At 40.3% G+C, this 27,217-nt stretch overlaps 1 protein-coding gene across 1 annotated transcript in view; it reads right to left on the bottom strand.

The window, feature by feature from the left end:
- The window catches only part of nrxn1a (neurexin 1a), a 1,764,001-nt gene that overhangs the window by 380,419 nt on the left and 1,356,365 nt on the right, over positions 1 to 27,217 (bottom strand). Inside the window, exon 19 of the mRNA XM_072265192.1 lies at positions 20,034 to 20,215. Within this exon, the coding sequence (XP_072121293.1) occupies positions 20,034 to 20,215 (182 nt within the window). The remainder of the gene's footprint in view (positions 1 to 20,033; positions 20,216 to 27,217) is intronic.

Consider the following 27,217-nt stretch of genomic DNA (forward strand, 5'->3'; position numbering starts at 1 on the left):
AAACATGATTTTCTTCCATCTTGTCCGATCTTTTGCATTTTTCATTAGCTCATGGAGTTATAATATTGATAATACCACCATAAAATAGACTCCTGATGAGTGAGTTGCATCTGCAGAAACCTTTGGAAATGCTAATAGATTATCAGTTAAAAGTATATGGAAAAATCACTGAAGAACCTATTTGCTATCACATGACATTTCAAGTCAATATGCAGTTAGTTTAGATGAGATACTAGGATATTTCAATTTTATTTTGTAATGCAAATCACTATGAATGTGCCATTCCAGTGAAACTATATTCTTACAGTAAATTCTACTGAACTGCAAAGCATAATGTCTCAGAAAGCACTTCATAATTATGACTACTGTCACATCTTGCTATCAGGTCTGGGTAAACATGCCCGACGAGGGTCACCATTTGGGGAAAAAAAACATGGTAAGCTGTAATAGCACGTTAGTGCAAGGAGTTTTATTTAGTGCCAGGTGAAAAAAAAATGCAAAAACTGCTCAAAAGTTGTGAAGAAAAGAGGTATTTACAGATAGGCAAATGAAAACAAAAATGTATGTACAAATATACAGAGGTGTTCTCCATGACCCACTTTGACTTTAACTTTCCAATGTAACTATTCATCAGCCATTAAATCCAACCTCCACACCTCCCCAGCAAAGCCTGACTGAAAGGTTAACTCTGTCTCCACCTGGCCTCCAAGTAACAGGAAATTCTACTGTTGGTCTGGGGTGGGGGAGGTCACGTGACCTGACCATAATAACTATTTCAGATACGAACTGCAACATTTTAAACAGGGATTCTAGCATCCTACAGTTTTATTCCACAACAAATGCCTTAGCTAAACCCATAGATTAGTGTCCACATACTCAGATGAACATAAAAGAATAGTGCCTCCCCACAGGTGGTGTTACCTGTGTACGGTGCAGTGCACCTGCTGCCACTAACCCAGGCATTATTTTAGGACGCCCTAAACTGTCCCTCGGGTCTTTTGTCTACAAACCAATGTCCCGGTGTGAGTGAAAATAAATTAAACCGTTTGGGATGCCTGTGTTCTAGAATCCCTACTTTTATGAGTTATAAAGTAGTAGAACAAGTTATCTTGTTTTGATTAGTCAAGCTGGTGATTGTTTTACTGTTGGGGTGTGTAAATAGTGAACTCCCAAGAACAGTAGAATGAGAGGGCAAAGTGTGTGAACTACTGGGGAAACTAGACAAGGGACAGAACAATGAGGAGTGACTAACTGGGCAAAGGGGCAAGGTTAGCGGGAGAATTAGCATTTCCAACATGTTCTGTCACATCACACCCCCCCACCATCTCTTCTGGATTGCACAAGGTGGGCAATCGGGAGAGATAGTCTGCCATGACGTTGTTCTGTCCTGCCTTATGACAGATGTTGAAATGAAATGGTTGTAGAGCCAGGTACCGTCTCATGCTTGGAGGAGGAGAAGATGGCGGCGTGACGCAGCACGCAGCGGCCACTGCGGTGAATGATATCTGTAATCTGTCAAGTAGGGTGCCATGCACAATCCTGATTTGATGGAGACAGATGTGAGAGTACGGAGGAACATCTGGAGAAACTTCTGAAATGCCTTCTTCGCTGCTGCTGCTACTGTGTGATCCAGAATCTCCGGAGGAGAAGACCCCGAGTCCTCAGTTTTGCTTGTTGCTTGGCAGCCGGGGCAGGGTTGAAGCGCTTAGCAGAGATGGTGCTCGGTGCTTGGTGTTGGAGGGCTGGTCGGAGGCTCGAAGTTTTCGGACGGGCTCAGAGTCGGCTGTGGTCGGGTGCTTCCAATGCACTGGCCGTTGTCGGCGCCTGGAGGTTTATGGCACGGAGAGTTTCTCCCTTTTGCCGCCTGCTATCGGGAATATTGGGAGTTGATCGGAACTTTGAGACTTCTTTTTTAACCGTGCCCATAGTCTGCTCTTTATCAAACTATGGTATTGCTTTGCACTGCTGTAACTATATGTTATAATTATGTGGTCTTGACAATGTTAGACTTTGGTTTATCCTGTTTTTTTTTGTGATATCACTCTGGAGGAACATTGTATCATTTCTTAATGCATGCATTTCTAAATGACCATAAACGAGGACTGAGTGTCCTCATAATCTAATCTAATGATGGGTTCATTGTGGTCTTTCATGGAGTGCAACCAGGTGAGTGCTTTGTGGTCGGTCTCCAGAACAAATTCCCTGCCCTGTAGGTAATACTGGAGGCATTTTATGGCAAAAGCTTTCTTCTCAACAGTGGATACCTTGTCTCCTGTGGTAGCAGCATCTGATTAAGGTACAATACCAGCTGTTCTTCTCTCTCTTTTCCCTGGGCAAGGACTGCTCCAATCCCCACTGCTGAGGCATTGACTTGGATGTGAATGGTTTGGTGAAGTCTGGGTTTTTGTGGACCGGCTGGGAACACAAAGCCTGCTTCAGAGTCACAAAGGCTTCCTCACATTCTTTAGTCCACTGGGCAGAATTCCTTGCAGACTTCAGCATCAGTTCTGTCAGTGGGACTGCCAAGATGGAAAAGTGAGTGATAGAATGGCAATACCACCCAATTAACCCCAGGAAGGACTGGGCCTGTTTCTTCCTGCAGGACCAGGGACTATTTCTGATGGTCTCGACCTTGCCGAGCAGCAGCTGAACTAGTCCTCTCCCTAGACCTAGATCAAGGGCCACAAACACAAACACAGCTGCCTTGCAACAAGCAGATCTATCTCTGGCTCCTCTGTATACTCAGGTGAAGGGAAAGGATGACAAGGGGTCCTTCAGCTGGAATGATAGCTCCCAGCTGGAAAATGATATCTTAATCTCTGGCAGACACTCCTGACAACTGATTGATAGCACCCACCAGTTACAGGCCCCTCATTTTACATCTTGCTCATACCATCCGCTGAGCCGGCCATTTGATTCAGCGGAAAGCTTAACTGTGGATAAGCCACAGATTCTATTGGCCATCTATGTATGCTGATGTCTAGCAATATTGTACTTATTGCCCTGAGTGCTAAAAGACCCGCCACATCCAATATACTGACAGATCCCCACAACAGCCTTTGACCATTATAATCACCCCTTTACACTAACATGATGTTGTGGCTTACCATCTGCTTTACTTCCAACTGGTGACCCTCGTTGGACATGCTTACCCACACCTGATAGCAAGGTGTGACAACTATATAACTGCTTTTGAGTCTGATGGTCCTGGTGTGGATACTACGTAGCCTCCTCCCTGATGGAAATGAGACAAACAGTGCATGAGCAGGGTGGGTGGGATCCTTCATGATGTTACTGGCCCATTCCTGGCACCTTTCTGCATATATGTCCTAGTGGGAGTCAGGGGTCAGGGTGAGGACCGGGCCTCAAAGCCACAGTGTCGACTAGCAGGTGCTGGGGTCCAGTCAACAGGTGATATCGATGGGCTGGGGGAGGGTGGGTCTGCTTCTCCCTCCCCATCATCCCCAATATGGTGCTCCCCAGAGCTGTGTGCAGAACCCATTGCTGTACACTCTACTTGTATGTGTCTATCACCTTGTACAACTCTATGAAATCACCTCTTATCCTCCTTAACTTTGAAGATAATAGCCCTAACTCACTCAACCTATCCTCATAGCACATGCTCTCCAGAAGAACGGATCCAAAAGACCCGAGTAACAGTCTAGGGCATCCTAAAATCAGCCAATCATTTGGCAGCAAAGCAATGCAAAAAAAAAAAAGCATGCAGATTTAGTAAAGAGGTTCAGTTATTGTTCAGACCAAACATCATAATGGGGAAAAAATTTGATTAAGTGACTTTGACTGTGGTGCCAGAACGATGGTTTGAGTATCTTAAAAACTTCTGATCTCCTAAGATTTTCATGCACAACAGTCTCCAGAGTTTACAGAGAATGGTGCAGAAAACACTCATTATCTCAGTTCTGTGGGTAAAAAAAGCCTTGATAATGAGAGCGGAGCCTCAAAGACTATCACCTAGTTGTACTCACATCTGCTGTGGTGAAGTGCTTTGAAAGGTTGGTCATGGTCAGAATCTACTCCTGACTAATCCACTCTAGACCTGGACCCACTGCATTTTGCTTCTGCCACCATAGGTCTACAGTGGATGCAATATCATTGGCTTTCCACTCAACATTGATTCACCTGGACAACAGCAATACCTACGTCAGGCTGCAGTTTATTGATTACAGCTCAGCATACGAAGCAATCAGTTCTAACCAACAATCACCAAGACTGGGGCTCTGTACATCGCCCTGCAAATGAATCCTTAACTTCCTCACCAGGAGGCACAGTCAGTGCAGATCAGAAATAACACAGAAATCGTGGCACAGAGGGTTGTTTCCAGCCAGGCGGCTTCTACGGAGTCAACAAAAGATGCTGCCATTGTACTTAAACGTACGTCTAATGGTTGCAAGATCTGCTGTACGTTAAGAACTGAAAGGACTGCAGGTCTACTCCATCAGCGAGGAGATAATGAAGGAGCTGTGCAATGTGCTGATGCCTGAGTCAATGGAGGCTTACACTCAAATAGTGAGTGGCCATCATGGTCACTTTTCTTGTGATTGCAAAACCCCCTTAGACATTTTTAATCTAATCCTGTATGCTGCAAGTTCAATTCGCTGATATATTGGATACGAGCAGGAGTGGATTGAGGAGTCCTAGTCTTCGGTCGTAGCAAGAATTAGGTCTGAAGCCATGGTGTTGCCTATCTTCAGCTGCTCCGAGTGAGGGGACAGAGCTGAGCCGTGGCACTTTACCGGGGGCAGTGTGGCATGGTGTCCAGAGTGGAGTCGGAGCTGCCCTCCCAGGGTTTCATTCAGCTGAAGACGAGCTCTGCTGTGGCCGACTCCAGATCTTTTAGCGTCACTCACTGGACTCGGGCCTCACGCTGCAGGGTTACTTGCTTTTTAGGCGCCAGAGGAGGGGTGTCTGAGTCCATTGTGCTCTACCAGGGTCAGCGTTATGCAGTTGTGGTGACTGAAGATTCAAAATGGACTAAGGGGTCTGGACTACATACATATATACCTGCTTGGTTGTGTTTTTACTAATCTATATGTGCTTGTATATGCAAGAACTGGGCCTTAAATCCACAGGCTCACTGAGCAGGAGTTGGGCATCGGTGCAAAGACTGGGCCTTAAAGCCATGGTGTCACCTAGCAGGCATTGGGGACCAGCTGACAGATGATATCAGTGGGCTGGTGTGTCTGGACTGTATATATACAAGCATATCCTGTGTCGTTGTATTTTTACTGATATTCTATGTGGGTTTATTGACTTGTATGCATCAAGTCGCAGCATCACAGAGGTGGGCGGGAGGGAAGGAAGATGGGCCTCTGGACTCTTATTATGTGATTGTGATCTTGTGTGTGCTCACTCTGTATGACTGTTGGTAATGTGTCTTTGCACCTTGACCCTGTATCGGTTGGTTGTATTCATGAATATTCATGTATGGTTAAGTAACAATTAAACTTGAATTGAATTGATTTGATAGCAGGAAGGCTGGTGAGGCGATGCTTTTAGCAGTTTGGACTATCCACTGAAGAGGCTTCTTGTTGGCCGCAGTGCCATTTTCAGCTTTTTACTGTGCATCTGTAGAATGACGTGAGTATAAATGTGCCTAGTCCAGTTCTCTTCAGTCTCCTTAGAAAGTAGAGGTGCTGGTGAGCTATCCTGAGTGTATAATGTGTTCTGGAACCATGAGAAGTTGTGTAAGATGTACAGTCCCAGGCATCCCAAAGTGCCTAGCGTGACTTCAGGGACAAACAATCAATCCATTAATATAATCTATCGTGTGTATTTGTATTTTTTGTGTTCTTTCTCTTACTGTGTTCTTTTTTGTATGGTGCATCAGATCCAGAATAACAGTTATTTCATTCTTCTTTACACTTGTGTATTGGACGCGACATTGAATCTTAAAAAATAGTCAAATAGTTGACACCCATATCAGGCAGGGGAGTGGAAGTGAGCTGAAGCTTGTTTGCTCAGGCCAAATGGGAAAAATAGGAGTGTGCCGGAGTACAAAACTTAGTTAAGTTAAAGATTAAGTTGCAAATACAGCCATTTATGGTGAGTATTATTGTTTCCATGGTAAATTGTAGTCAGAAAAGAAGATCTGACTGGTCATTATAAGTTGTGGCTCATTGGATCATTTGAGAGTCGACTCTTGAGATTTTATTAGCATAGAGCGATAAAGAGAAAGGAAAGATACTTTACTGTCAGTTGTTACATTGTTATTGGAATGCCTCAACCTTACATTGCTAACATTACATTTTCCTTCCTCACCACTGACTCAACTGGCAAGTTAATCTGTAGGGCATTCTGCAAAAGAACTCCCAAGTCCTTTTGCCTCTCGATTTTTGGATTCTCTTCCCATTTAGAAAATAGTCTGCACATTTATTTCATCCACCAAAATGCATAACCATGCATTTCCAACATTGTATTTCATTTTCCACTTTCTTGCCGATTCTCCGAATTTGTCTAAGTCCTTCTGCAGCCTTCTTGTTCCCTCAAAATTACCTGCCCCTCCACCAATCTTCATATCATCTGCGAATTTGACAACAAAGCCATCTATTCCATCATCGTTCTAAATCATTGATATACAGCTTAAAATTAGTCCCAACACTGACCCCTGCAGAAAACCACAAGTCACTGGCAGCCAACCAAAAAAGGATTCTTTTATTCCCACTCATTACCTCCTGCCAATCAGCCAATGCTCTAATCACGCTAGTAACCTTTCTATAATACCATGGGCTCTTAACTTGGTAAGCAGCCTGATGTATAGCACCTTGTCAAAGGCCTTCTGAAAATCAAAATATGCAACATCCACTGCATCTCTTTTATCTATCCGACTTGTAATCTCCTGAAAGAATTCCAACAGTTTTGTCAGACAAGATTTTCCCTTAAGCAAACCATGCCGACTTTGTCCTATCTTGAAAGATCATTACTAATACCTCTACGGTCTCCACCGCTAACTCTTTCAGAACCCTAGGGTGTAGTTCATCTGGTCCAGGTGCCTTATGTACCTATAGGGTCTTTAAGCTTTTTGAGCACTTTCTCCCTTGTAATAGTAACTGCACACATTTCTTATCCTTCACACCCTTCAAAACCTAGTACATTGCTAGTAGCTTCCACAGTGAAGACTGATACTATTATTGTTAGCATGTTTTTTTTTCTCTGCGCATTTGGTGTTTGATGGTCTTCTTTTGTTTTAAAGGGTCCTCTTGAGTTTCTTTGTTTAGTAGCTGCCTGTAAGAAGACAAATCTCAAGGTCGTATAAAGTATACATAGTTTGATAAAAATGTACTTTGACCTCTGTGTGATCTATTCCATTGAATTCAAATAGCAAAGTATGCAAATAAGAAAAAAACTAGCATCCAATATTAACACATTTAGTGCTAGCAACTAAGGGTAAACTTTTCCCCCTCATACATTTTTGACCATAATAAGTTCCAGCTGCAACTCTGCACATAACATATCTGTTCCAATTTAGATACAACATTGGCCTCTATGTGACAATTTGAAAAATTGTTTAGGCATTGAATTGAATGAATTGACTATATTACTTACATCCTTCATATACATGAGTAAAATGTTATGTCTCCATCTAAATGTACAATGTGCAATTTATAGTATTTTATAATAAATAGTATGTACAACAGGACGGTCAATATAACATAGAAATACAATTGTATCAACATGAATTAATCAATCTGACGGTGGAAGAAGCTGTCCTGGAGCCTGTTGGTCCTGGCTTTTATGCTGTGGTACCATTTCCCGAATGGTGGCAGCAAGAACAGTTTGTGGTTAGGATCACTTGAGTCCCCAATGATCCTTTGGAGCCTTTTTACAGAGCAGTCTTTGTAAATGTCCTGAATAGTGGGATGTTCTCAATTGTGCCCCTATAGAAAGTTCTTAGGATTTGAGGGTCCATACCAAACTTCTTCAACCATCTAAGGCGAAAGAGGCGCTGTTGTGCCTTTTTCACCACACAGCCGGTATGTACCAATCACGTGAGATCTTCGGTGAAGCTTATGCCAAGGAACTTAAAGCTGTTCACCCTCTCAACCCCAGATCCATTGATGTCAATAGGGGTTAGCCTGTCTCCATTCCTCCTGTAGTCCACAACCAGCTCCTTTGTTTTTGCGACATTGAGGGAGAGGTTGTTTTCTTGACACCACTGTGTCAGGGTAATGACTTCCTCTCTGTAGGCTGCTTCATTATTATTTGAGATCAGGCCAATCAGTGTAGTATCGTCAGCAAACCAGATTGTAGCTGTGGGTGGTTACACAGAGAGTAAAGGAGAGGGCAGAGGACACAGCCCTGAGGGGCACCTGTGTTGAGGGACAGAGGGTTAGAGGGACAGAGGGGCAGAGGTGAGGGAGCCAACTCTTACTACCTGCAAGTGATCTGATAGGAAGTCCAGGATTCAGCTATACAAGCAACACTCGCAATACGCTGGAGGAACTCAGTAGGTCGGGCAGCATCCGTGGAAAAGATCGGTCGATGTTTCGGGCCGGAACCCTTCATCAGGACTGACCTGCTGAGTTCCTCCAGCGTGTTGTGAGTGTTGCTTTGACCCCAGCATCTACAGATTATTTTGTGTTTACGTTCAGCTATACAAGGCAGGGTGAAGGCCGAGGTCTCTGAGCTTCTTGTCGAGCCCGGAGGGAATTATGGCGTTGACTGCTGAACTTTAGTCCAAGAACAGCATTCTCACACAAGCATCCTTCTTCTCCAGATGTGTAAGGACAGTGTGTAGAGCCATGGCTATTGCATCAAGTCGGCCAGTTGCATCGGTAGGCGAATTGTAGGGGGTCAAGTGTGGGTGGTAGCATGGGGCAGATGTAGTCCTTGATCAGCCTCTCAAAGCATTTGCCCAGTTACAAAAAGAAACATTTATTCCATAAATTATTCTGACCTAAACATTTCAAAATTGATTAAAGCTGATACTTAATTCTCAAATTCACTATATATAGTTCAGATTTTAATGTGATTTACTAATTACAGTTAAGAATTATCATGCAAATACTAGCTAATAAAGATGTTTCTTCTGAAGTCCACTTTGGACCATAGTTTCCTAAAACAGATATTCTGGCATCCAACTACACTAAATGTTGAAAAGAATTCCTTCCAAAGGAATATTTGTGATGAAATTGCGATGTTGAAGGACTTCATTGATCAAGCCATCAGTATTAAAATGTGGCAAGAAGTGAAATAAACACACGTATGCGTGTGTATATATACACCTGTGTATGCGTGTGTGTGTATATGTGGTTGTGTTTAAATGTATACACACACGTGTATGTGTGTGCGTGTATATATATACACATATATATATATACACACACATATATATACACATATATATACACATATATATACACACATATATATATATACACATATATATACACACATATATATATATATATATATACATACACACACACACATACATACACTGTGCACGGGTGTATCTGTGAGTTTATTTATATGTGCATGTGTATATATATGTGTGTGTGCATATATACACGTGTGCGTGATAATATTCTCACATATATATATAAACACAAAATAATCTGCAGATGCTGAGGTCAAAGCAACACTCACAACACGCTGGAGGAACTCAGCAAGTCGGGCAGCATCTGTGGAAACAATCTGTCAACATTTCGGGCCGGTGATCGTTTCCACGGAGTCCTGACGAAGGGTTCCGGCCCAAAACGTCGACTGATCATTTCCACGGATGCTGCCCAACTTGCTGAGTTCCTCCAGCATGTTGTGAGTGTTGTGTGTGTGTGTACATACGTATGCACACATGGGTATATATACACAGAGGTGGGTATGTGTGTATGTATACGTGTGTGTGCATGTGTGCACATACCTTGTGTGTTTGTGTATTTATACACATGTGTGTGTGTGTATATCTATGTACCAGTGTTAATATACACGTGCTTTTGTGTATATACATATACATAGACACACGTGTATATATGTGTGTTTATTTATCTGTGTATCTATATATGTGGGAAGGTGTGTGACTATATTTAGGCGTGTGTATGTGTTAATATACGTGTGTCTTTAGACAAGTGGATACATGTGTTTGTATATAGGGTTGTAAAGAAAGCTTTTGCCATACTGGCATTCATAAATCGAAGTATTGAGTATAGAAGTTGGGATGTTACGGTGAGGTTGTATAAGACATTGGTGAGGCCAAATTTAGAGTATTGTGTGCATTTCTGGTCACCTAACTATAGGAAGGATATCAGTAAGATTGAAAGAGTGCAGAGAAGATTTACAAGGATGTTGCTGGGTCTTCAAGAGTTGAGTTACAGGGAAAGATTGAACAGGTTAGAACTTTATTCCCTGGAGCGTAGAAGAATGAGGGGGAAACTTGATAAATGTTTGCAAAATTATGAGTGGTATAGACATAGTAAATGCGAGTAGGCTCTTTCCACTTAGATTAGGAGAGATAAATAAGAGAGTTCATGGCTTTAGGGTGAAAGGGGAAAGGTTTAGGGGGAACTTCTTCACTTAGAGAGCGGAATGAGCTGCCATCTGACGTGGTAAATGCGGGCTCACTCTTAAGTTTTAAGAATAAATTGGATAGGTACATGGATGGGAGAGGCCTGGAGGATTATGGACTGGGTGCAGGTCAATGGGACTAGCGGAATAAAGTTTCGGCACAGACTCAAAGGGCCGAATAGCTTGTTTTCTGTGCTGTAGTGTTCTATGGTTCTAAGTAATGAATGGCAGCATAAATCACTCAGATGAGCATCTTCACAGAAGAAACTTGCGAGCTATAGAGGACCATAACAAAATGCATAATCCCAAAAGGTGGACGTTGAACCTCATATCGCTAATTAAAGCATTGTGCAGAATTATAGTGCAGGTTTTAAGTTCTTTTAATACTGAAAATTGTTTCATTTGATCTACAAAAGAACTAAGCTTAAACCTAGTATATTAATAATACACTGATTTATAAAATTTCACCTTGTATGGTCTTTGCCTTCAGCCAGCTATCTTAGATGTTCCCCTCATAGTATTGGGAGCTTTAGTGGTGTCGCAGCATCAGCCTCGCACTCAGTATCAGCATGACCTAAGGACTGATTGTGGACTTTAGAAAGGATAAGTCAGCAGTCCTCACTGAGGGATCAGAAGCGGAAAGTGTGAGCAGTTTCAAGTTTGTGGCTGTTAACATCTCCGAGGATCTATTCTGGGAATAGCATATCGATGCAGTTACGAAGGAGGCATGACAGTGGCTATATTTCATTAGGAGTTTGAGGAGATTTGGTATGTCACCAAAAACCTCTACAAATTTCTACAGATGTACCATGGAGAGTATTCTCACTGGCTGCAGGCTGTATCACTGTCTGGTAATGTGTGTGGAGGGCAGGGGTGGCTGCACAGGATTAAAATAAGCTGCAGAAAGTTGTAAACACCAACATGGGCACCAGCCTCCCCAGCATCCATAAAATCTACAAGGCGCAATGCCTCAAAAAAGGCAGCATCCATGACTAATGACCCCCATCACCCAGGAAGTGCCCTTTTCACATTGCTACCATCAGGGAGGAGGTACATGTACCTTAAGGCACAGTTAATGATTCAGGAGTAGCTTCTTCCCCTCTGCCATCTGATTTCTGAATGGACATCGAACCCAAGAAAATAACTGTGTGTGTGTGTGTGTGTGTGTGTGTGTGTGTGTGTGTGTGTGTGTGTGTGTGTGTGTGTGTGTGTGTGTGTGTGTATATATATATATATATACACACACACACACACGCACACTCACATCTTGCTGTAATTTACAGTTTTTATTCTGTATCGCTATGTACTGCTGCATTATAACAACTTTCACAAAATATGCCAGTGATAATAAACATGATTCTGATTCTGACGTGTCATTGTGTCAAAGACAAATGCTGTCGAGGATGTGCCAAGAGCGGCTGTAAATGTCACCATGCTTCTGACATCAAAATAGCATGCCCACAACTTACTAATCCACATTTCTTTTTTTGGAATGTGGGGGAGAAAAAACAGATCACACAAGGAAACCCACGTGGTTAAAGGAAACCATGTACAAACTCCTTAGGGACAACAGCGTGAACTGAATTTCAATCTCTTGATCATCAGCACAATTAAGTATTATGCTAACTGCTGTTGTAAGATGCATAGAATAAAAATCCAATTTGGAAAATACTGCAAGCTGATGCTTATATGAGGTGTGTATGTAAATAAAAAATGAACTATGATAGATAATTGGACAATATAAGGCAAATTTTAAATATCAATTAGATCCCAGCATAATATTCAGAAAGAAAATCCAAATGGAATAACTATGGTGTGGCTTTGCTTAGTACATAATTTTTAAAAGAAAATTCTATATTCTTTCCCTAAAAGACTCAATTTACCAAGTTAAGATCCTTTAGAAATGAGAAAAATGCATTCTTACAAAATAATATTTTGCCACTTCTACTAAAAGATGTATATTGATAATTACATCTGGTGCATCATGCTGTAGGGAGAATTTGTCTTCTTCTATATTTATATTGTAATCAGCAGAATGTGGGGAAAGCACCATACCAATAAATAATCATGTTGCAATGTCATGTTAATGTACTTTCTATCAGCAGTTTAATTTCTTTCACCTAGAACACATTTAGAAGCAGCATGCAGGAAATGCTATACCAAACAGCCTCCCTCAAGTTAACTTATTCACGAGATGGTAAAAGAATCAAAAGAAAACTCCAAGTTATCTCCTTCACCTGAGTATTCAGCTTTTGAAGCTGTCAACATGCAATTATAATGTTAGGACTATTCTAATATTTTCCTGTTAAGAGTCTTAACTTCCATCCTTCATAAGCTTCAACTCACTCAATATTCTCTCACAAAATATTAAGTTTTGTCATCTCCTTTCTCTGCAATAGCCTTCCACTGAACAGCTGACTTAGTTTTGCATAGCAGAGGAAATAATGGTTATGTAGATGAGGCAGCTGAGTACGTGGCCAGATCACCCCTGACTTTATTGAATGGTAAAGCAGCTTGATGGGCTAGATGGTCTATTCCTGCTCCAATTTCTTATATTTCTTATGGTATGTTTCTTACCTTCGCACTCTCATTTCATCCATTGTAATTCCTACCTGTTTAGATCAGCTTCCCAAACTGCCTTCCTCTTTCAAAGACCTGCTTTTTAAAAAGTCCTTCAGTTGCTTTAACCCTACATGGTAGTTTTGGCAGCCATGCAATGTCGTTGGATTCCTCATAGAATACATCTTGACAACATGCAACTGTATCAAATTCTATCACCTATAGTGGTAATCCTCTATATTCAATCTGACACAAAAATGGCATCCCAATTCATCGCTAAAGAAGGAAACAGTTGTATGAGGACAAGTTACTTCATTGGAAAGAATTTATTTATTTTTAAAATCTTTTAATAGATTTCTTTTACATTCTTAATAATTGTCCAATGTTCAACATGTCGTAATGATTTTTGACGCAAACATGAGGAAATCTGCAGATGCTGGAATTTCAAGCAACACACATAAAAGTTGCTGGTGAACGCAGCAGGCAAGGCAGCATCTCTAGGAAGAGGTACAGTCGAGGTTTCGGGCCGAGACCCATCGTCACCAGCAACTTTTATGTAATGATTTTTGAACGTGCTTGTAAGGTCAGATACATTCATGACTTTAATGGCTGATTAAGACAGGGCATGTGACAGTTAAGACAGTTGTTCAAAGTTTATTCAGTAGTTTTGCAGGAAAGTCCTCGGTGCAAATCATGTTAAGTTCTCTCTTTGACTTTCCACTGAGGAGCTTTCCATGAGAACATCTTAGGTTTCAACAGCTAGCAAAGGCAGCTTTCCTTTCTTCATATATTCTGTACCAATGCATTCAAAAGTATTGATTGCTCTGCTTCTGAATTCTCATCTGTGCAGAAATCTCAAGTGAACTTTGTACAGAAATTTTAGGTAACTAAATTACCAGAAAAACATTATCCATTATTGATGAATACGTTAACCCACAGTGATATGAATATTGAAATCCAAATTTTCTGTGCACATGACTGTGAAGGAGTCAATTGAGATCTAATGGTGGGTTGAGAATTTTCAAAATCGATTCATGATATTGTGTTTTGTGTGTATATAGATCAATTTCATTCTACAGCCAGTGATCTGCGCACTATTGGATCGAAAGTTCAAGCACTCCGTGAAAATATATACATTCTGATATTAGTGTTATATTACTTGGAGATATGTGAAGATCATACTGTGGTTGCGGTCTCTGCATCACAGGAGGAATGTGGAGGCTTTAGGGGAGGGTGCAGAAGAGCTTCACCATGATTTTGTCTGATGTAGCCTGAGAAGAAATTGAAAAAACTTGGATTGTTTTCTATGGAGCGTCAGTGGCTGAGGACAACCGAATGGAAGTATATAAGGTTCTGAGAGGCGTAGATAGGGTAGATAATCAGAACCGTTGTTCCCCGTGGTGGCAATGTCAAATACCAGAGGGCATAGCTTGAAGCTGAGAGGAGGAAATTTTAAATGAGCTATATGAGGCATTTTATTTTAAACCATAGAGCGGGTGGCTGGAACGCGTTGCCAGGGAAGGGGGTAAAAGCAGAAAGCAAAGATTCTTATATACAGGCATATGAACAGGCAAGTAAGGGAAAAATATAGATGGACAGGCAGATGGGATTAGATTAAATTTACATCATGTTCAAGACAGACATTGTGGGCCCAAAGGCCTGTTTGTCTGCTGTGCTGGTCCATATGCTGTTACAATGGCTGTACCTGAATTACAATGACAATGAATTTTATGCTTTATGATATCTTTTTTAATGCAATTAAAAGCTTAATTTATCACTTTTGTCTTTGATTTCTGTCTCTTCTACTCATTTCATATCATTCCATGCTTTTTTAAAATTTGAAATGTCATCGACTATTATATATTATAAATATATTACTGTTGATATAAAGCGAGACCTGAAAGTGATAGAGACACATGGAAATAATTAAATTCATAGACTACTAGATCTTTATTATGAAATACTTCTATGACATTAACACATTTTCGCTCATGATAAATCACCTGCTTCATAATTTCCTATTTCATATAACATGCACTTCAAAATTATATTTTCATTGGGATAATTTATCACATTCTAGGAACGATAAAGCATTTTTGCATTTTCAGTTAGAATGCACCAATACTCAAAGGTTTTAATCTTCTCTCTGATATGAATATCTAAGTTAAATATGTCATGTAGCAGACCTATATTTTATTTATACCTCCAGTAAGGCTTTAGTGTAACCTGAATGTGAGAGAACAAAAAGCCAAGGTGGTGTCTTGCAAGGATGAGCCAATCAAGGTAGGTCAACTTTTATAGGACACCTCAATCCCTTCATCAAGGATCCACTCTAATCAAAGAATGAGCTAAGCTGTTATTTTACACCATCTCCATCAAACCTGCACCGAAGTCATGAGATGAAAGCAGGTAGATTACTTTTAGCAATATTGACACAAGAGATTCTGCAGGTGCTGTAAATCCTAAGCAACGCGCACACAATGCTACAAACACAAGAAAAAGTGCAGATTCTGGAAATCGAAAGCAACACACACAAAATGCTGGAGGAACTCTAAAGGATCTCAGCCCAAAATGTCAACAGTTTATTGTTTTCCATAGATGCTGCCTGGAATCTAGCACTTTGTGGGTGTTCCTCCAGCATTTTGTGGGTCTATAATGCTGGAGGAACTCAGCAAGTCAGGCAGAATCTATGGAGGGGAATAAATGGTTAATATTTTGGACTGAGGTTCTTCATCTGAACAAAACGTTGACCGTTAATTCCCTTTCATAAATGCTACCTGACTTGCTGAGTTCCTCCAGCAGTGTGTGTGAAAGTGTTTTCAAGCGCTTTCTGAAAAATGAACCGTTTGGCATGTTTACAAAAACTGGGAAGGCCCTTACATAAATTGAAAGTTTAAAATGTTTAAGTGTTCTTGGAGCCAAAACAGTGATTAGGATGAATACGCTTTCAGGATGTCAGCTGTTGTGAATACAATACTACACAGCTTGTTGTCTTTTGCACATTGGCTGTTTGTCTTGTATGTGGTTTTTCATTGATTCTATTGTGTTTCTTTGTATTTACTGTGAACGCCTGTAAGAAAATGAACCTCAGGGCGACATATATGTACTTTGATAATAAACTTACTTTGAACCTTGAACACTCCAAAATAACCTCTTTTTAAAGAAAACAGCAAATAAATGCTAAAGTCAAAAAGTGTTGAAATACAACTTTAAAAAAAATTATTTAAACTTCACATTTATTTCAAAATTATTCAGCTGGAAAAAGTGACCAAATCATTTGAATTGATTTATTTTCAAATTCAAAGGAAAGGTTCTTTGGGGATATTGTTTGAGACCTGCTTCCTTTAGGATAGGTGTATATCTGGAGCAAAGCATCCACTTTGGACAGAATTTGGAAGAACAAATTACACATGGTATTCTGATTACAGTACTGTTCAAATTTCCATTAGAAATAATTGCATGATCACAAATGTGAAAATCTTCCAGAGCACCACAGAATTTGCCAAATTTTTAAGAATGCAGGAAGGATCATGATAAATATAAAATGATTTATTATGAGCATATAGAATTAAAATCACTCAAACTGACTTTTAAAATAATTTACTAGTTTCATTGGAGTATACTCATTAGTTTCTGGATGAACTAATACATAAAAAACATTTCAACCATGACTATTACTTTAGAATAGTAATGCAATTTGAGGACCAGCCTTATATTAACAAACCTCATTATTCCTGTTTTCTCAATTGGCTCTGTGACTTGCTTTGTGGGCAGGGCCAGCTTTAAGTATAATTATATTTAAATCAGTAATGAAGATCACAGGATTCACACCTTATGTAACTTGAACTGACATTTCCGCAATCTTTTGTGCTGATTTTGAACTTTTTATCCACATTATGCAGATGACACTGGTGGAAATTATAGGGCCAGGTGTTTTACAGAGGCACAAGCAATTAGAGAACAGGAAAACAGCACTCAGAATGCTCACATGATTTGCTCCATGGAGAAAAACTAAAGCAAAACCAAACAACATTAGTCTCCCATGATAGCAGTACAATGATGCCCAAGTGAGACAAGCTGCAGACAGAGCCACAAATATACGCAATTAAATGGCACAAGAATCATTTAAACGATATATAGAGCTGTTTGGTCATTTATCAGAACATTAGTTTTGCAAGCAAAAGTAAACTTGCAGGACATAATTAATGACTTTCATCAATTTGACTGGAACATTGATAATTGGACGAAAAAAAATCACCAACAAATTTGTACATGGCTTCATGTACTGTCGCCTACAACTGCATTCAATTAAAAGACTGAGGAGAGCTGTACTTCCATAAACTATTTAAACACAAAGCCCAAAATAATATCTTTACCCACTTTTATAGCCATAATTAATTATTCATCTTTATTAGTATCCCAACACCAAGAAGAAACATAAATTAAGTTAAATTGGACATTAAAGCTGCTATGAACTTTGTTTCCCTTTTATAAAATTGTGTAAAAAATGCAGCCGCTGTAAACAATGCCAAAGGATTATGTAAACTGAAAAAAAACTAAATATTTCAAACAAATGTGCCAAATCTTCTTCTGAAAAAGGTTAATTCCCTTCAGTTCACAAGTCCTATTTTCACTCACAATCCTTGTTTTAAATTGTTTGTGACTCGGCATCAGTGTTTAGGATGGATAACTTTATTTTTATAACTCACAAGTCAACACAATCGGCTGCAACTGTGACAAATTCAGCCTAACACGCATTCTGTTCTTTAGCAAAGCCCCAGAAAAACACTGCCTGCTGCTCATTGCTGTGCATGGAATTGCTGATTTACACCAAATCTCTGGAGACACTGTGACATCGGTCTGCAACTGCTACAGAGCAGCTGAAGCCTATTATAAGCACATTAAATACTAATAAGAAAAAAAGAATGCTTTATCTTCCTCATTTCAGTTCAACATTTAACTCAAGGTCCATCTTCATAACAATATGAACACTTATAAGTTATAACTGTGGGAGAAAGTGAAACTGAAATTTTCTTTACCAATTAAAATGCAGCTAATCTTTTTCACTGCAGAGCAAGACAATAGATTTGCTGAATAAGATCAGCACAATCAGTTTACTGAGATTAAAATACATTTAATAATAACATAATACAACAAAATCTATAACAATGTTATAATCCAGCACCTTTCAAAAGGAATCCATTGACTGTTGACGTTTGTTAATGTTTAATTCACTTGTAGTGAAATGGATTCCTTTGTTGGCAAATGGTGATATACGTACATTCTGTATATTAATCACCAGGTATGCCTTATCAAGTCCATCATACAATTACTGTACAGTAGTTGCTATCAGTGGAGTGGGAAATTATATTTGACATTCAGGTGCGTATTTTTTTGAAAAGTGACAAACAACTCGACTTCGAGTCATAGAGCCATAGAGCATTATAGCACAGAATAGTGCCTTTCGGCCCATTCAGTCTGCTAAACTGTTCTTCTGCCTAATCCTATTGATCCACATTTTTACCGTAACCCTCTGTACCCCACTTAATCTCAGTGGATAAAGCCTGCTTGCATTTACTCTCTCTATACCCCTCATAACTTTGAATTCTTCTATGCTGTAGGAAGTAAAGTCCTAGCCTATTCAATGTTTCTCTTTCACTCAGGTCCTCAAGTCCTGGCAACATCTGTGTAGTTTTTTTCCGCACTCTTTCAATCTCTTCAATATTTTTCCTGTAGGTAGATGAACTGAACTGCACACAATACACCCAATTTGGCCTCACCAATGTTTTATATAACTTCAACATAATATCCCAATTTATGAAGGCCACAGTTTCAAAAGCTCTCTTTATGACTCTATCAACCTGTGACACCACTTTCAAGAAAATATGGATCTGTACTGCCAGGTCCCTTTGTTCTCTCACATTCTGCACCCTGGTTTGACCTCTCCATTGTTTGCATTAAATTCCAACTGCTATTTTTCAACCCACTTTTCCAGCATGTTTTTTTAATCTAATTCTCACAACTGATTCCTGTCTATGACAGATTTCAATCTTAAGCATTGTCTTCAGTTATACTACTTGGATAAGTAAACCAATAGAATTAAGATAGTGGCTTGTAAGCAGATTATCCGTTTCACTTCAGCTTTGAATACAATGATATTATGGGAGCTCCTTCTTACATAGAGGTGTCCTTAAATCGGACATGCTTCCCTGGGTTAAGAATGCCCACCTTATGGACATCTCTACATATGAGGGAGCTCTCATACCATCATTAAATTCAAACTCTGACAAATATACATGCATTTGTTTTCATAATTGGTAGAACTAGTTTCCCCTCTCTTCACTTCAGCAATTATTCTTTCTTTATCAGACATTACATGGGGACAGCCTCTATGTAGATTTAAGATGTAAACAAAATAATTTAAAGATGGGAGAATTATCTACCTTGATGTTGGTAAAGTAATGTAAGAATAGAATTCACTTCTCTGTGAGCATAGGGAGTTCATTCATGCACAGAGGTTCTGTGAGTCAGGCATTCTTCCCGATTTATGGACAACTCTGTGTGTGAAGGAGCTCCCATAACATCATTAAATTCAAACTCTGTCACAGAGAAGATGAACTTTTAATGTATAATGGATTCAGTGAACTGGTAACTGTGTTTTGATGTTGCTGTATCTGAGTGCCTTGTGTCATGTGAAGATTCTAGCATTGCACAAAACTAACATTTAAAAAAGAAACTTGGTAGAAGACTTCCATGAAATGTGAGAACATTTCCAGCAGAACAACTTATACTTTTCTTTGCTCTCAAAAATTTAGCAGACATCCAACATTGTAAACCCTTAATTTCAATTTAACATCATGTTAACAATATATAATCCAATTTAAAACAAAAAGAAATCTTGTCTGGATTTTGTTGCAGAAAGCAAACCATTCTCAATTTGCATTTAAATTACTTACAATGTGAAGCTGTAGGTAGTCTCCAAGCCCAGCAGAGCTGTCTACACGCACCAAAATGGCATCTTTTACATGCGTATCAAAGCCCACAGCTAGCCTGTCTGCCCTGGTGCTTGGTCTGTCATTTGGGGGCCACGTGTAAATGATTAATCCACCACCTCGACTGAAGATATACGTCGTGCCAGCTGCGGGAGAAATAAAGATTTAAAATTTTGTCATTTAAGTACATACTATGCAATCATAAACATCTATATTAAGAAGCAAGGATCAACTATATTCACCATGTACAATTACATGTAGTAGGATTTTGCTGTGGTGTGTTGCTGTGACATGCAACAACAAAGAACATTCAAGAATAGAGAATTATATAAAAATAAGTTAGGCATTAAAGTACAGACATGGGATAAAATATGCGCAAATACTGTACATGTACAGCACATATTGATAAAGTAAACTGCATTATAAAAAGTGGTTAAAAGTGTTTACAGTGCAGTAACTGAGGTAATAGAGGTGAGTGTGAGGAGGCTAACTAGAATGATTGGTCAGATTAACTGCTTGGGGAAGAAAATTTTCGGGTATCGTGAAGTTTTTGTTTCAATTGCTCTGGAGTGCTTTCTAGAAGTAAGCCCCAGGAAAAGGCAGTTATAGGGTGGTTAGTGTCTGCAATGGTTTTTTTCTGCCTGCTTCTTTATCCTGGACACATTCGAGTCTTGTAGTGATGATAGACTGCAGCTAATATCTCTTTCTGTTGACACCTGACAGTCCATTGACATTTTCATATACTGTGAGAGGCTGCAGCACCAAACCATACAGTAATGGGTGATGTAAGAATGTATCTTACGATGGTGTAGAATGCAACCATGAACATATCTACAGTATATAACCATTAAAGTATCATGTTAAATATAACATAACTTGCTCAGTATAATCAGTAGGACAGGTGGCATTGGGTGAGAGATTTCTCTACTTCTCTACACAGATACTGCCTTTTCTACTGAATATTTCCAGAAATTTCTCGAGTCCCAGCACCACCAATACTTTACCTTTGTGCTGTATTAAAACCTGCATAAAAACGTATCTGAGATAAAGTCATTCATATTTCATATTTATATATTATTTGAATTGCCTCAACTTTTTTTACATTAAAATTCTATAGAGATTTCTACACTTAGCTGGATTGTGAAATATTACCAGGGCAGCTGTGACAGCATCAATTCTCCTACCAGCATTTCACAGCATCCCTGTCAACCGTACAATGTGCAGTATGCATTGCACGGAATAAAATAAAATTTACTAAAAAAAACTATCACAGGTCCTCATTAAAAGATGAGTTCATGAAATGAAGAGTTGGCACTTGCTTGCATTTAACTCATATCCATTCATCAATTGCAATTGTGTTTAACATGAGGCAACAATGATTAGGCCAGGTGCTGAGTGCCACTGGGAATTAAAAGAAATGACCCAAGCATATTGTAATTGTGCTGGGATTGACCTAACTGCTATTGGTTCAAGTGAGTGGGGTGGGGGGGTGGGGGGGGCCTGCACAGAAATGGGTAAAATCAGAATATAGAACAGTACAGCACTGTACCAGCCCTTCAGACCATGACAAAAGAAGCCCTGGAGTGTTCTAACAGAGTACCCTGCATCTTCCTCTGCTCAAAATTACTGCACAATGGTAGCACTTCTGATAATCATCTTGGCCTCTTTTGACTGATCTGCAACTCTCCATCCTGCCCCGCATGGACCTTCTGAACACAAAAGTTAATGTGCTCTCTCTGTGATCAATGAACACGAACTTCCACATTTAAATTCAGGCTCACCTGCACACACCATGAACCTCAGAGTAGTGAAGGTAAAATCTTAACATGCAGAAAAGTGCACCTCAGGTCAGAAAGTGAACTCAGATCATTTTGCTTTCACTTTTCTATTTTTCAATGAAGCAAAATGCAGATTAAGTGCTTTTATACTCAGCTGTTGCTTGCTAACACTGCCTTTTCACTGGGCATACATAGGTTTTATAGTTTGGTCAGTAATTTGCTTTTTCAAACATGATTTTCTTTTACCCACCTTAGGTACGAAATGTTCAAGAATCAGATCTGCAATTAAAACATTAAAACAGTACTGACTTAATGCTGCAACACTTGCAGGAAAGACACACATATTGGAGCTTTTGCAAATGTTGCCTCTGCTACAGACAGAGGAAAATGCAATTCGGTTTTATTATTGGGCCCATGGCCATGGTAGGGAGATTATTATTCTTATTCAGTATCTCATGATCAGATAACTACATAATTAAGGGATGAACTATGTTTTACACAATACCAGAATATTGCCTTTTGTGTCAACCAGAACAACAATTCAACACTTCTTTTCTGTGAAATACAAAAAAAATCATTGCAAAGATTTGAAAATTGAACATTTTCTTTTTGCCTTTTGCCATTTAGCTCATTTTCCTTGGGTTAGAAATTGTGGCTTGCAGCATGATTGTTATCATTTTCCAGTGGAATTGCACCACATCAAATATTTATAGCCATGCGTCATATGGATGACACAATTACACATCCAATGTTACTGATTAATGCCTTTTCCCACATGTTCCTTCTTGCCTGGTTCTGAACACCACTCCAACTATTGCTCTCAACCACCAGGCCACTACGCAAAGCTCCAATGCAACAATCCAACTCAAGTATCCGATCCCTCTCTTGTGAATGCACAAACGTGCAATTCCTCAGCTACTCCCATAATCTTCAGACAAAGGAAGTGGGCACTGCGATACAGTTCCCTTAAATTCATCCATCAGCAATGGCACAGCTCATGAAGGAAAGTTACAAGGTCATTTCAGTGGGGCCTTGCACTCAGTGTCTTAACTGCAAATTAAACCTCAAGCAACAGAACCTACAATAAAACCTCTTGTTATCCCACAGTGAAGTACAATTTACACTGTCCCTGAAGGGTCTGATGCACATCTAAGCTATGTGCTTTACCCCCAGCAATACACACACAAAATGCTGGAGGCATTCAGCAGGCCAGCAGGTCACTCATCAGGACTGACGAAGGGTCACAGCCCAAAACGTCAACTGTTTACTTTTTCTCCATAGATGCTGCCTAGCCTGCTGAGTCCTCCAGCATTTTGCATATTTTGCTTTCGATCTCCAGCACCTGCAGATTTTCACATGTGTGTGCTTTTCCCCCAATTTGTTGATCCTTACTCGTTGCCCAATTCTCCATCTGACAGGCCGGGGGAGAGACATCCAGGTACTTCTGGGGTAATGCCTGGATGTGCGTGAGACAGATGGGACAACTCACCCTCTATTTTTCTCCACCCTCAAGGGAAGTACTTCGTACTGGTTTAGGATCTCCCCAGAGTCTTCCATTCTCTCATAGCCAATAACAGCGAAGAATCTAGGTCTTACCACTTCACATAGTATGCAATGGTGCACGCAAACTCTACATCACTGTTGCTACTACACCCAGAGAACAGGATGTTAAAAACAATTAATGTGTCTTTTATTTTTGTTTTTGCAAAAGAATATCTATAAAATATCACTTTATATAAGTTGCAGTTTAACCCTGGAGCATTATTCATGCATGTTTGTAATTTAAGTAGTGTTACATTTTGTTTTGTAGCAAATGTAGACCCTGTTGGCAAACAGCTGTGGTTTTGACCTCACAATCTACCCTATGGTTCAGTAGACCGAAGGGAAATGATGAGAATGTTTATGTCTCATTCACAACACTAGTGCTGAATCATTAAAATCTTTGTTCAAGCTGTTAGGTGGAGGCAGACTTTGATCATATATTTTTATTGAATGTCAAAATAAATTTTAAAAATAGCATAATAAATGGATATGATAATACATTATCAGCTAACTGGCAGGTGCACTATGTTCGACATCTACCTTTCACCTCAACGCTATGCTGATTCAATCTAGACTAAGAGGTTGAAAATCTTCTCAGTCTGCTGGCTTTTGTTAGCAAAGTCTTGACTCTAACAAGTAATGATCCAGAGAAATAAAATTATTCCCATTTTCCCAGCACAAATCACTAGGTTGGCACATTTATTTAGCATCTACTGCAAGATGCATTGGGGAGCTGGATAGTCAATTTTTGAAGTTGGGCTTAAGGTAAATTATTGGGGAAAAGATAACTGAACCCTGTATTTAACTCTTAAATTGCTCAATTATGGCATGGGATGGGAGAAGCAAACTCATCTTATTTATCTCCAACTTTTGCACGTTCAGTTTATCGAATGCTCCATGAGGTTTTGTCCTGGATGATGATAGACCAAGCCACTCTGGGGAAGCAGTGCGTTTACTGAAACTTTAAAGTCAACGAAAGGGCTGCATTTCCACAAGATCCCCATTGAAAATTCATGGAAGTCAGATGTACTTAGCTGGGTAGAACATTTGAAAAGAAACACAGTTCAGTGGATCTGCGTACTAAGATGGGTTTTGAACAGATACATATATTTTCCGGACATTGTGTCTGGAATACTGCAATTATTAATCCTATCTGGGATCAATGAACAACTCCTGCTCCTATTATTTTCCTGTAATACTATCACCAGGTGTCACAGGAACATCAGCCCAAGCAGGCAGGAAAAATAGGGGTGTGTAATGAGGGAACCGGACAAGTACAAAGCTGACACAAAGTTGCTGGTGGACACAGCAGGCCAGGTAGCATCTCTAGGAAGAGGTACAATCAATGTTTCGGGCTGAGACACATCATCAGGACTAACTGAAGGAAGAGCTAGTAAGAGATTTGAAAATGGGAGGGGGAGAGGGAGATCCAAAATGATAGGAGAAGACAGGAGGGGGAGGGATGGAGCCAAGAGCTGGACAGGTGATTGGCAAAAGGGATATGAGAGGATCATGGGACAGGAGGCCCAGGGAGAAGGAAAAGGGGGAAGGGGGAAAACCCAGAGGATGGGCAAGGGGTATAGTCAGAGGGACAGAGGGAGAAAAAGGGGAGAGAGAGAAAGAATGTGTGTATATAAATAAGTAACGGATGGGGTACGAGGGGGAGGTGGGGCATTAGAGGAAGTTAGAGAAGTCAATGTTCACGCCATCAGGTTGGAGGCTACCCAGACGGAATATAAGGCATTGTTCCTCCAACCTGAGTGTGGCTTTGTCTTTACAGTAGAGGAGGCCGTGGATAGACATACCAGAATGGGAATGGGATGCGGAATTAAAATGTGTGGCCACTGGGAGATCCTGCTTGCTCTGTCAGACAGAGCAAAGTACAAAGCTGAAGTGCGTTTACTTAAACTTAGGAGTCTGACAAGTATGACAGATGATCTTGTACTGTCATTCAACACAGAGAGACTTGACAAGCAAATAAATATTCTATGTTATAAAACCTTCAGGTGTGCTAGGAGAGGTGCAAAATGGAAGGTGGCATTGCAACATTGATTAAGGAAACTTTACTGTAATCATGAAGGAGGATATCCAAAGACGTGCTTCAGCTGGCTAGAGTTTACAAACAAGAGGATGAATACCTTGCTGGGGATATACTGTTAGGTATCCCACAAGTCAACAAAAAATAGAGGAGAAGATGCATAAAAAAATTGCTGAAATTTCTAAGAGTAGTCGGGTTATAGTGGTGGAGAATTTCCCAATTTAAGCAATTGATTAAGTCATTTTAAAATAGCATAAAATAAAACCTATTGAAAAGAGAAGTGGGCTTGATGGTGTACATGGTATTCAGTAAGGCATTTGACAAAGTTCTACATGGGATCCTGGTCCAACGGTTTAGAGCCCTTAGGATCCTAGGCAAGATGACAATTCTGGCCAAAGTTCAAAATAATATTTATTATCAGAGTACATACACATCACCACATACAACCCTGAGATTCTTTTCTTTTTCTGCGGGCACACTTAGCAAATCAATTGAGCAGGTCCAAATTGGCTTAACAATTGAAAGCAGAGGATGATGGTATAGACCTGTTTGTATTTCGAAACCTGAGAGTTATGAGGTACTATACAGATCAGTGTTGAGACCCTGACTATTAGTTATATACATGGACATTTAGAAGTCAAATGTAGGAAGTATGATAGGTAAATTTACAGATCAATCAAAAATTGGTGAGGTGTTGACTGAGTTTACATAGGGCACTGGCGCAGTAAGTGTCTAAGTTACCTGATCATCAAAAGCCAATGCCCTGTAGGTGGTGGGTATTGGCTTGTTTAAGGAGCATTTCAGCCCCTCCCAATACTGCCATTTAGCCGATGACATCACACCACCAGTAGGGTTTAAATCTAGTGCACAGAAACCACTTGCTCTTCTTTCACTCTCAGATCGCTGCAGCCAGCTGGCACCATGGAAAATGTAAATAGTGAAGTGTACTGCAGTAAAGAGGGCCCGGGCACACACTGTAAATAAATATTTGCCACTGCGTGCACATCTGGTGTCTGTTTTATTTTCCTGCCACTTCCGGCTCTCAGTTTAGACAGGTATTTGTAACTGAGTATAACTTGAAGGCACATTTGGTTCGATAGCCAGGATAGGGTTAGAAGAGAGCCTCAGGATTTCCCCTCTAAGTGAGTACCTTTCCCCCATGCAGCCATACTGGTACAGCCCAGACCCAGTGGCCATGCGGTCCGAGACTTGTAAGGGTGCCATTGGTCCACGTTCCTCCAGCTTCCCTGGAATAGGCTGAGGAAGAGCAACGGGCTGGGAGAGAGGGACCTGGGGAGGACAACACTGTGTGCCTCACCGAGACGACTGCCTTCAGAGAATTCTCCACTTAGGAAGTGGCGGAGTTGGAAGACCGATATAGGCAGAAGACGGAGAGCCTCCGCCCGCGAGGTTGCTGAGGATCTGGGCTGTGGGGAGTGCTAGAGTGAGCCTATCCAACTGGGAGATGAGTGTCCTGGGGGCTGTTGTCCCACCTTGCAATTAAGAGTGTCATCCGCTTCCCATGGCGGTGATGAATAGCTATGAGACAGAGTGATAGCGGTGGTTAAGTTCAGTATCCCTCAGGTTTTGAGTGGGATTTGAAGCCCGGGCATAGAACACAGTGGAGGAAGGGACCAGAGCCCTTCACCAAGGGGGCTCTGATCACAGAGATCTATCACAACAGTGACAACCCACCAGAGGATCACAGGTTAATCTTGACTGCGGAGGGATACCTAGTTAAAGTAGCTCTCGGTTTAAAGCGACTGGTGCTGCTCCTGTTGGGACTGGAG

The sequence above is a fragment of the Mobula birostris genome, chromosome 8, assembly GCF_030028105.1.
Source record: "Mobula birostris isolate sMobBir1 chromosome 8, sMobBir1.hap1, whole genome shotgun sequence".
Taxonomy (NCBI): Eukaryota; Metazoa; Chordata; class Chondrichthyes; order Myliobatiformes; family Myliobatidae; genus Mobula; species Mobula birostris.